Here is a 12,291-nt window from a genome sequence, read left to right on the forward strand (position 1 = left end):
TCTTTTAGGGTTTTTTGTCCCTAGCCTGCCTCACCATCCTGTAAGTTTTGTGTTCATAAATCATTTTGGACTGCTCTTACTCTGCCTCCTGTGGCATTTGGTCCTTTCCTCAAGTTACCTTTTTTGCACATACTGACAGACATGCAGCTCTGTGAGGCTACACAGTGGTGGCCTGATGTTCACAGTTACAGTGCTAATATGCTGATATTTCTAGCTATGTTTAATTATAATCATGCCATTAGTTAGCAAACAAGTTAGAAATTACCTAAATGATTACAATTCATCCTCTTGGGACCATTAATGTCTGAATAACTTCTTTTAATAGCTGTTGAGATCCTTCAGTCTGGCCCAAAGTGGTGGGCTGACCATCAGTCCGACATTGTCCTCCCTCAGACCAAGCTAGCCTGGCTTTAAACTGCAGCATTGTCAGTATAGCATGAGAAACAGTCTACTTGCTGGATTTGTCCTTTAGATAAAGAGAAGTTCTGCTTGACACTGCTGAGCAGGTCCATAAGCGAATCATTTCAAGTGTTTGATGTGAGCAGTGGTGTATCCACTGCAAAGCAACAAAATCCTCACTATTAAGCAATAAATAATTCATCCAGGGTTGCAGCTGCAGGTCAGATTACCTTGGATGAGTTTGTACAGTACACACTCAGTGGAGTCTTTGGCTGCAGAATCTACTACTTGATGTCAGTCCCAGTGGATGGATCCAGAGGTGCATGACAGGAAACTCATAAGCACCGAAGATGCCAGAGGGTGTGGTAGATATTCAGACCAGCCTGCCGAATGGAAACGAACCGGAACATAAATACTTTCCCCAGCAGTGTGTGAGAAGACGCCCATCACCTTTATTGTGGTACAGTGTAAAGTCAGCACTGTGGTAATTCAAAGTTCCATTAAGTTGGAAGTGCAGTACTAAAAATCTCTCTTGCAGGAGAGATATATAAAAGGTCAAAATTGAAAGAGCACAGACAGTTTGTATCGTATGTACTGTAGAGTCCCTAGTATGGGTGAAGCTTAAAAAACACTCAATCCTTCGACACAAGTCTTTATTAGTCCCTCCCTGACAAGTAATCAGAAGAAGTATCGAAGTAAGTAATAAAGGGACAAACAGTTTGAAAGTTTCAGCTTCCCATTTGTTGGATTGAGACGAACCTTTGCCTGTAAAACTGTGCTGATTAATAACAAATTATTTCAAATAATTGGACTGTGTGTGTGCGATATAATATACATTTGTTGTGCCATAAGACTGTTAAAATAAAATGACTAATTTAAAGGTAAACACTTAAACTTCAGTGAGTACAGTGCATTCCGTAGGACCATCCCTTACTTTAGCACCATCTGGTGGTAGTATTAGGAATGGATGGAGTGTATAAATAAATGGGTTGATGGACTGTTACTGCTACTGCTACTGAGGCTGATGATGAAATGAATGAATCCGGTGATAGAGAAGTGGAGGGGCAAGTATGAATGTACTGAAGGCAGCATTGGATAGATGTGATCAGCTGATGAAAGCAGCATGTGTCAGTAAGTCTTCATGACTGAGTATGTGTTAGAGCTTCACTTGTTGGGGATTAAAAGTCTTACAGCACCAGGATATGTGGGGATAACCAGGAATAAAACTACGATACAGTGGTCATTTTAATAACAATGAAGGAAAATATCACTCCTTGTGAATTAGTTCTGTGTTTCTAATCATGTTTGGACAATAATAGAGGTCTATAGAACATAGGAGGTATTATATATCTCCTCTTTAAACTAACTTCAGCTCAATGCAGACTCTCCTGGGTAAAATGCGTGACAATCCTACATATGAACACCTGATTGGTGATGACCAAACCTACAGAAATAAGAGCCATTGATTGGCCATTATTCATTGGAAGCGTTACAAAGAAGTAATACAGAAAGTATCATCAGAAAAGTTTGCCTTTTCACTATGGGGCACTTAATTTACACTTAACAACAGTTGAAGAAAACATACTGATTCATTCACTTGTCTCTTTTTGAAGTTGAGCAAACTGTTAAATCTTTAAAGTGGGAAGTAAAAAACAGTTTATTTCACTTCCCTACCTCATTGAGTGTCTCAATGCCAGAAACGCAGCCCTCTGTTTCACCATCAGCACACTTCCTGAAAAAAACTCAACAAGAAAACTGCTCCACAAATATCTGAAGAAAATATTTGAAGAAAATAAGAAAATGGAGGGTAAGTAACCTAAGATGGACTAATTATTGTCAGGGATGGCAACATTCCCAACAGTAATCACAGTCCTCTGTTATTATATAAAGATTTCTTTGTTTGTTTATACACTGCTTTCATAAATCATCACGCTTGTGGTAAGAAACCAGAACAAACACCATTAGTGGTGTTGTTGTTGGAGAGGCTGTATCATACTGTGAAGATGATTCAAACTAGTTCAGATTGAAGATTTGGTGTTATATGTTCATTGATTTTTGTACCAATTTAAAAAGATGTTCTTCTCTAGCTTCAGATCATTTTAGTAGCTGAGGATGAACTTGTTTGATTTGAACACATTTCGCTGCTGATTTCACTTTTGCATGAATGGAAGATGAGTTCATCACTCATAAAGATTATCTTTCCTGCTGGCGCCAGGCTTTCACTTCAGCATGTCATTTTTAACCATATATTCAGTTTGTCAGACCAAGGGTCCAGTCACCTGAATATTTATCACAACAAAATTTCTGACTCAAATGGAGTAATTCATATGTCAGTCATAGCAGTTAGAGGATTTGCTGGCAGAGCCACAATAGATCTGTGAAGAGCTTTTGAACAGAGTTAAAATTGTGGTGAACTCACTGCTTAAACAGTGCCCTTTGGAGATAGTTCATAATTGAGGAAGCTATGTTATCATCTGTGTAACACCATTTATTGTTATACAATGCTGCTCTGGGTACAAACTGATCCAAAAAAAAAAAAAAAAAGATAAGCAGCTTGGTTTGAATTTAACTACAATTATGGCACCATAGACAAGGTTTTGTTTTATAGTTAAGTGCTTGATGTCTCCCGTTGATATCACTGTTAGACAGATCCACACAGATTCTTTAGTTCCGTTCCTCGCAGTAATTTTGTTCACATATTTTAATTTACTTTGGGGTACCAATAAAAATCTTGTTTTATCTATATGAGACTATTCTGTTCAAAGACCAAATATATTGTGATAAAGAGCAGTGGAAGTGGCTTCAGTAAATGTGTGTGTTTTTTTTTTTAATTAAGCCTTTTTTCAACTTATTTAATGAATGAACCAATCCCAGTTTTCATGATCCCTGGGTGGTATCTCCATTAACTGCAATATCATCAATGTGTAGTTAAATTTTTGAGGGATGGACATCAGCTATGGTGCCATGTATGTGTGGACAAAAAAATACATTGGTCAGCTCCAAGAAGTAGGTTTACTGAGTTATTTGGGAAACTCCCCACTGTAAAACCCTCAGACCCCTTATGCCAGGAGCATGCACTTATGTAGAAATAGCTGTTCCTGGCTTAACTTTGCAAGACTTTAAACCATGCCCAGCTCTTCAACATACTGTAACCTAACTCTTTCATAACACAGACACAAACAGTTGGGAGGAATGGGACCTCTCAGGACAAAAACTCAAGTCCATTCCTCGAAATCCTCTAACACATGTAAGAAGTGTGGATTTGCAGAGGAACAGACTGAAACGGGTCATTGGCATCTCCAGATTTTCGCACCTGATGGAGCTTAATCTCTCCAGGAACAAGATAATGGAGTTTTCTCAGGAAATGCAAAACCTGCACAAGCTAGAGACCCTCTACATGAACCAGAACAACATCAGGTCCATTCCCGAGGGAATCTTCCCACATCTTAAGAATTTAAAGTTCCTAAAACTCAACTCCAACCGCTTGGCCAAGCTTCCGTCAGATATAAACCAGTGCACCAGTATCAGTCACCTAGACCTTTCCCACAACTGCCTGCAAGACATCCAACCACTAGTTGGTCTTCCAAACTTAAAAGAGCTTTTTGTTGAGAAGAACCAGTTGACCAAACTCCCATCCCAGCTCTTCCAAAATGACAGCTGTGAGCTGACTGTGTGCAAGGCCGGGGGAAACCCGCTGAGGTACCCACCAGAGGAGGTCTGTGCTGGAGGGGTCATGGATATTCAGAGCTACTTCCTTCAAATGGAGGCGAACCCAAACACGCACAGCGCCTGGACAGTCAAGACAATGTTTCTGGGCTGCTCAATGGCAGGGAAGTCCACACTCTGCCGCAGCTTGAGGGAAGGCAAGCCTGTGGCCGTGGCAATGGAGGACCGGACAGAGGGAATTGAGATAAGTCAACTCTACACCCAGGAAGTCAGATTCCTTTTCTGGGACTTTGCAGGCCAGGAGGAGTATTACCTGACACACCATGTCTTCATCACACCACGGGCCCTTGTCATCCTTACTATTGACTTAGCCAGGTAAGCATGTGTAACTGCTTAATCATATTTTAAGACAGTGATTCCCACTCTTTCTGACTTTGACCCCTAAATTATACGTATTCATGACATGTCTTATATGACATGCCATGCCATGTTTGTTGGATCGGACCAATGCTAGCCTTTTGAATCTTGGCTTACAGTAAAACAATGTCTTGCAACAGTATCAGTGTGTTTTACTTTTTATAAAGAGGTAATATAAGCTTTTTTTTTTTTTAGAAGACAAAACATGTCCAAGAAAAGAAAGCACTATATATATAACCTATGTAGCAATAATATATATGTATAAAATGGACATGTGATGTCACCAATAGGTCCTGATTCCACCAGCTTCTGGCTATCCCCACCACTCAGTCAAATAAACCAACCTTTAACTTTAAGTCTTAATATAAATAATAAAAAACAAAAAACTCATTCATTCAGTCATTTAAGAAACTACAGTTTCTGGCACTGACTTCAATTTACAGTCAGGATGGTTGCAACCTGGTTTTTGACCATGTTAATGGCACTTTGCTTGTTGGTCAGTCCACCATTCTGGTCCAATTTGAAGTCTCATCATTGATTAATAGATGGATTGCTATGACATGACATCTTAATGACGATGGTGATGCCCGCAGTGTTCATCTGTTCATTATTTTATTTTCATTATCATTTTTCATTATCAACAGTTACAGCACAGTAGACCCACATTCATTCAAAGACCAGCTGTGGTTCTGGATAAACAACATACAGTTGCGTGTGCCAAATTCGGTGGTGCTGCTGGTGGGAACACACTGCGACCAGTGCATAGACCAGGAGGAGGTGATGGAGAAGAAGAAAGACATAGAGGAGAAGGTCAAAGCCATGTTGGCACACAGGAGGATGGTTTTAAAACAACAAAGGAACAACCTGGAAGAAAACATGGACCTGTCTCTCTTCATAGACCAGGCCGATGAGCTGGACTGTCTTTTGGAATACAATTTGAAGGTACTGATTGGATGTAATAAATTACCTTTGACTCTCTTTTTCGATTTTTTGCAAGCATGCCTCAAAAAATTGGTTTGTCAATGAAATTCTGTATGAGCACATACACGTTTTTTTAGAATATTTTATTTAAATAAAAGTATGATGAAACGTCCTTAATGTACAAATTCTGCTCCTGTATAAGTTTGCGTTTCTTGCCTTTCCTATACAACCTTTCACAGCTGTCTTTCCTGACCTTCCTTCTAGGTTCTGGATCTTGTGACTGTTGACTGCACAAAAAGTGAGGATATTGAAAAACTTAAAAGTCACATTTTGATGTGCATTCAATCAGAGGGGGTGCTTCTGTGTTCCGAGAGCATCTTACCAAAAAGTTATGAAGAAGTGGAGCAAGCCATCCACACACTTGTCGCACTAGAGGAAATTCCCAAACATGGTAAGTGTAACTTCATTTTAAGTATTATTGAATTTTTTTTGCATTGCTTTTAAACTTTAATACATTTTTCTTCTCTTCTTTTCTATATCAGGCATTATTCTGCTCGAAGAACTGAGTGATTTAATTCTCGACCATGTAGAACTAAGCAGAGAGAATCTCCAGTCCATCCTCAGGTTCCTCTTGCGATACATGCATCGGATTGGGGTGATCATTTGGTACGAAGATATCGGTGTACTCAGTGACAGAGTGTTTATCCAGCCTTCATTCCTCATCTCGATGTTCAAGGTCAGCAGTTTCTTTTTATCGCCTTAAGAAAAAATATTATTAAAATACATGGGCTATGTTATAATTAAAATTGTTTCTCAATTTCTTAATTTACATTTTTCTGCTGGTTAGAATATTTGAAAGAATTTTTAATTTCACAGATTTGCCTCTCAGCTAAGCAGCATCAAGTTAAGTTGGTGTAAGTGTAAAAAGAAATAACATTTACATGTACATTTATGAAAAATAACACTTTTTTACAGAGGTGTTTCTGTTTTTTAAAAATTGTATACGAAAATCTGTAAAATGATGTAAATTATCTGTAAATCAAGATAATTTTAAGTGTTTTGCAAATAATGACAAATTTCAGTTATTTCTCATTTTTGTACAGAGAAATTATTCTTAATAATATTTTATGTTTCTGTAAATGCAGACCATTGTGAGGCATGACCTCATACAGCAGCTGGAGGGGGTTTCCAGAGAGCTGCTCATGCAGGAGGGGGCTCTGGTGAAACAGAAGTTCACCTGGGTGGATGACCTGAAGTGCAAAGGCGTCCTGCACAATGCAGCAATACGCATCTTGGTCCGCAGAGAGATAGAGAAACTGGCCGTGGACGATGATGACCTAGTCATAGAGGTGGTGGGAACCAAAAGGGAGGAAGGCGTAATACTCACCCTGCTGCAGCATTTTGAGGTCTGCCTCCCCACTATTGATGGAAACCTTCTGGACCCACAAGCACCAGAGTTCATCCCTGGTAAGCAAAAGTGGGGATCGGTCAAGGAGGCCAAGAGGGATCCAGATGGAGCATGTCTCTTCCCAATCTACCTAAAGGATGACTCCATAGTATGCCACAAGTGGGGAGAGGACAAACAGGATGACATCAGGGTTCACGTGTACTTCCTCCCTGAGATTCCTCACGGCTTCTTCCACAGGTAGCAAAGCTTGGAACATGTTACATTGTTTGACACTGTCTATATCGTCGTTTAGAAGTAAAATTATAGCTGAAATCCATAATGTTTTTAACCAGAATGTTGTTATTATACTCATCATGTAGTAGAAAATGGCATAAAAGAATACATTTTTGGACCATAAAACTAGCGCGTGAAGACAAAACAAATTGAGATTATTAATCCTTAAATTCATATTTGGAGACTGATTTGTCCAGAAATCTGGATATTTGCTCACATTCAGTAAGCAAACAAATGTTGAATTAAAAGTTTTATTTGGGGTTGCCCTAATCCACATACAAGTCCTTTTATATTAGTTATCTGCTAATACTTGCAGATGCAACAGTAATCTTTAGTTTAACGTTGACTAAATATGTATCTGGCACATTAAAATAACAGCTGTAGCCTACTTTGTCTGATATGTTATTTTTCACAAGCTACCTGATCCAAATACTGAATGTTTTGGTTTTGTTTATGAATTTTATTTATAGATAAGGTGTAGATTCATGTTAAAATCGGAGAAGGCAATTCCTGAATTTGGTGTTACATTATCGCCTACAGAAAATATGTATGACTGCCTGAACATTTGCAACTCTGGACTAAGTTTTAAAGTTGTTTTCCGATACTTTTGTCATTAATGTACTTCCATAAATTGCCTGTATGTACTGCAACATCAGAGTGATCATCAAGACGTGCTCCCTGTACCCGTCTCACTGGGTGGGGAGAGAGCAGTGTCTCCTCTGCTGTGGAAACAGACTGGCTGTGGTGAGACAGAAGAATAAAGATGGAGACCCATTCATTGAGATACGCTGCAGGAGACCTGAAAAGAATGAAGGTAAAAAAAAAATCTCATCACTCTTTCATAAATGAGACCGTATGCTCTGCACGCCTGCAGTACAGACTACTGTTCTTCCCTCAGAGTTTCGGCAGTTGTGGGATCTGATCTTGGCCGTGATGTCCAAGCTGTTTGTGCTGTCCAGGCAGTGGCCGGGACTGACTCAGCAGGTGCACACACCTTGTCCAGAGAGAGACTGTCCACACTATTTCACCTGGAGGGACTTGCAGGAGCTCAACAACATTGACTTCTACAACCTGTAAGTGTTACAACAATTCTCATGCAACAGTTTTTTTTTTTTCCAAAAGATAAACCCCTGATCATTTTTCAGAAAATTAGTTAGTTAAACAAAACACCATTCTCTTGAGTGTATTTACAGAATCTTATCACACCTGCTCACCTGCATCACAAAATATTACTACAGAAAAAAATGTATATTTTTAACCCATTTACAAATAGTACGGATTTATTGAGATAGTTTTGTCAATGCATTGTACAAATCAAATGAGGAGACATGTCAGCCTTTAAATGAAGAACGGAGACTGAAGAGAGAGCGTGATGTCCCTGATCTAGACGGTCAGAGATGTTTTGAAATCTGGGAACACCTTTCAATTGGTTCAACAACCCTCTGGGTTTTTGAGAGATGGCCAGGGTTTTATATCTCAGACAGGAGGAACAAAATTCTAATATTCTTTCCCGTTGGGTCCTACCATTGATATTTCTCTTGTCTTTGTTTTGTTTGTTTTTTAGCGTGAAGGAGGAGAAATTAGTTTGCCAGGGAGGCCATACACGACGGACAGCACTGATTTTTCCAAAAGATAAATAAATGTCTGTGTCTGTGTAAGGTAAAGAGGCAAAAAAAAAGTTGTGTCGTATTTACTTTAATCTTTAGTTAAAGTTTTGACTTCAGTTCCCAAAACATGTAAAACTGAACTTTTAACAGCGTTTTATTTTTTTGTGATTGTTCAGAAATCAAATAAATGTGGTATAAAGATTTATATGGCAACTTGAGTTTTTTTGTTTGTTTTCTTTGTCTGCTTGTGTTTGTACCATTTGATTATCGTTAAAATGTGTTCTGATTATGAATGTCGAGAATCCACAACTTATATCCCAGCAGGTTCCCTCCACATCAACTCATCAACTGATAAAATATGCCACTTCTGAGAGCAGGATGTCTCCAGAACATTCAGTATGGCTCCAAGGTTTCTCTTCCTTTGCTTCTCTTCCTTATACCTCAAAGGGGGTTTGTGGAGGGGACGTGGTGCATCAGCTGCAGGGGAGAGCTGTGGGGAAGGCGCAGAGAGAGAGAGCAGCACCAGGTGAGAGTGATTCGCACACCTGCATCCTGCTGACTGATCACTCTCCCTAGTAGTGTGCTGGACCTGGTAGAGGAGGTTGTGGAGAGTGGAGAGAACAAGACACATCCGCACAGTGAAAGCACCCACAGTGGCAACAGACCTGTGCCACAGGGATGGACTAAGACATAATAATCACCATAACATAACCCTCTCATAGGAAGCTCCACTCTTTTGTCTCTCTCACCAGCAGACACACACCTGGAAACCATTTGCTTGTTGGGAGGTAACGTATATGAGTAGGAACAGTCAGTCAGTATCTGTCTTGACATGTGTGCAGTGTGGCTAGTGAACAGGCCAGTCTCCTAGGAGTCACATTAAGTTTTTACTACAGATCTTTGGTACTTTTTATGATTTATGCTAATATATGTTTGTGTTGTGTATTGTGTTAATACATTACCTTAGAACAGTGGTTCTTAACCTTGTTGGAGGTACCGAACCCCACCAGTTTCATATGCTCATTCACCGAACCCTTCTTTAGTAAAAAATAAAATATGATTTTTTTACTGGTGCACAAAATGAACCGTGCATTAACATCACCTTGTTCAAATAACAAAACCAACACAGTGCATGAACTCACAACAACTTACCTCAGTGTGACTTCTGCTGTTGCCTTTGAGAGACCAGTTCAGATATGCGTGGCTTCACCTTGGCAAGTGCCAGTCTCATGTCATTTTCACAGCAAAGTCTGTTCCTTTTCTCAGTTTTTATGTCCAGCATCCTCGAAAACGATTGCTCACAAAGATATGTTGTAACAAATGGTATAAAAAATTCCAGAGCGGAGGCTCCACCGAACCCCTGAGACCAACTCACCGACCCCCTAGGGTTCGATCGAACCCAGGTTAAGAACCACTGACTTAAACTCAATCCTGTCAAGAACTATTGTTCAATAAAATTGTCCAACCAGAGTCAAAATCCACTTCTCTGCATTATTCTGTACCGCTAAGGAACCTTTACCACCCTAATCTAGTTTTCATTAGGGGTTCTAACCTTATGCAGCTTAATCCAGTTTTGCAGCACACTAACGTCACTACTTCATCCTGGTCATACATGTTTATATAAAGCAATGCATGTCTCTTTTTTTTTTTTTTTAAATCATTGGAGCATCTCTTTGATAGAAGCTGTGGTTTTAGGAAGTCTTGAAGAGAGAAAGGAGAGTAGGGTGGAAGAATGAGCTGAAGGAAAAGTCAAGAAGAATCCTTCCCCCTCACGCACACTCAAAATTTCTTTAGAAATTTTCTAGTTACTCCTCAGACTTCCTGCATTTCTGACGCAGCCTTTGTATACAGTGTCACCCTCTGCTGGTTTCTCTCTGACATGACTGACATTCTATCCCCAATGTGTTTGTTTTGAGCGTGTAGTTTTCTTTCAGGATTAAACTACAGTATGTAGATCTTTAAGTGAAATTACACCTGTTACATGCAGACCAGCCACAGAGATTTATTTTTAATATATTCAGTTTATTTCCAATAAATCCAATCTGATCCTGACTGGTAGGTACCAAGCTGTGGCCGGTATCCACATCTCTCTCTCTCTCTTTTTTTTTCATCTGGATTTTTCATCCACTTCCCAGCCCTCTTCTCTGTGGGAGCTCCTGCTGCCTTCATGGTCTCCTTGTAAACTCCACGTTTTTCATGTCATGCGTGCAATGTGTTGTTTTTGAGTGTGTTTAGTTCAGAAGACAAATTACAAATTATTATGTTGTATTAAGTTTTCTTATGATGAAATGAAGTAGGATAGAGTGAGGGGAAAAGGGGTTAGGGTTGTAAATGAACTGATTTTAAACTGGCACACATGAGGGGGGCTTGTTTTGTCCATAAACAAATTGGAACAATCACTAAAGGTGTCCGGCTTAGCCCACCGCTAACTTGAATGGGGATAAAATAGTGTAATCATGTGGTTCCAAATGTTATCGGACCCAATGGATCAAACGCTGATAGTGAAATGAGTCATTTCACAGGAGCAGTGACACTAACAAAAACATATCCACCATTTGACTTCTTTCAAAATGTAAGCTTGAGGGGAAAAAGACTTTCTGGGCCAGCGTGTATGTGATGGACGCCGTTTCTGTTGTATCTTCTAGATTGTGGCCCCAAAACAGTAAAATGATTTAGATCTCAGAAGCAGAATAAGAAGAAATACTTTATTAATCCCCGCAGGGAAATTGTGTTTGTTACAGCAGCTCCCAAACAGTAAGTGAGATAGTAAGTATTAGCAAGAAGAACATTTGGATAGTAACATCCCAAGAAAAAACTTTAACACTACACACCTATAAGATATCATATCTATTATGTCAAATAATTTAGTATTTCAATTATGTATTGCTGAAATCTGATCTGAAAGCATCATAACTATTAATTTAACTGACTGTGTCTACAACAGCCCTTTACATAGTAAACATCACCCACAGGTTTCTGAAGAACTGTTGTAAAAGCTTCAGCGGTCCTGCCTCAAAAAATGGGCAAAGATGTGGATCGTCTGTGGAGCTCAGGCTGGTGAATAAAGCCTGGTTGCTCAATCAAGCCACCTGTAATGGCACCCACCTGTCAATCAAAGTGACCATGCTCCTAATCCTACATAACTTTAAGCCTTGATATAATTTTTAACAGGTGAATGATTATAAAGATTCACCCTCAGTACAGTTGTTATGAACATTGAAATTAGCTATAGAGACCAAAACAGTTTTTTGTACCAGGCTGTAAACATGTTTATTTCTGCTGTGAAGTTGTGAATATTAATATGGAGGTTATGGAGACTGACTCACTTCTGGAGCCAGCCTCAAGTGGGCGTTTGGGGGAACTGCAGTTTTTGGCACTTCACACAAACAATCCAGTGCCTTCCCATCAAAGCATGTCACTTTTAAACATTTTTAAAAATATAATCATTAATAATAAACTAATAAAAAGGTAACAAATCTTCATAAGGGTCTGTTGTTGCTTAGAAGGATCAATGACGTGCGTAACACACTGCACAATCTTGTTGGTTATGAATATTATACAGGCTCTCTCTCTCACAGTTCTGCTGAGTTTCCATATTTC

At 39.4% G+C, this 12,291-nt stretch overlaps 1 protein-coding gene across 1 annotated transcript; it reads left to right on the forward strand.

Annotated features, from left to right (window-relative positions):
* Positions 1-2,120: 2,120 nt before the first annotated feature.
* LOC104925845 (malignant fibrous histiocytoma-amplified sequence 1 homolog) lies at positions 2,121-8,889 on the forward strand. Its single transcript, XM_010739564.3, has 9 exons — positions 2,121-2,206; positions 3,573-4,440; positions 5,127-5,424; positions 5,668-5,854; positions 5,946-6,139; positions 6,549-7,048; positions 7,741-7,898; positions 7,983-8,157; positions 8,649-8,889. The coding sequence occupies exons 1-9, from the start codon at positions 2,200-2,202 to the stop codon at positions 8,722-8,724; spliced, it is 2,463 nt and encodes an 820-aa protein (XP_010737866.2). The 5' UTR covers positions 2,121-2,199; the 3' UTR covers positions 8,725-8,889.
* The last annotated feature ends 3,402 nt before the right edge of the window (positions 8,890-12,291 follow it).

The sequence above is a fragment of the Larimichthys crocea genome, chromosome VIII (assembly GCF_000972845.2).
Source record: "Larimichthys crocea isolate SSNF chromosome VIII, L_crocea_2.0, whole genome shotgun sequence".
Lineage (NCBI taxonomy): Eukaryota > Metazoa > Chordata > Actinopteri > Sciaenidae > Larimichthys > Larimichthys crocea.

Excerpts from the sequence above, each read along its gene's own strand:
- LOC104925845 (XM_010739564.3), top strand. Across the intron at positions 5,425-5,667 it reads TTTTGGAATACAATTTGAAG|GTTCTGGATCTTGTGACTGT; the intron begins GTACTGATTGGA and ends CCTTCCTTCTAG. Across the intron at positions 5,855-5,945 it reads AGAGGAAATTCCCAAACATG|GCATTATTCTGCTCGAAGAA; the intron begins GTAAGTGTAACT and ends TTTCTATATCAG.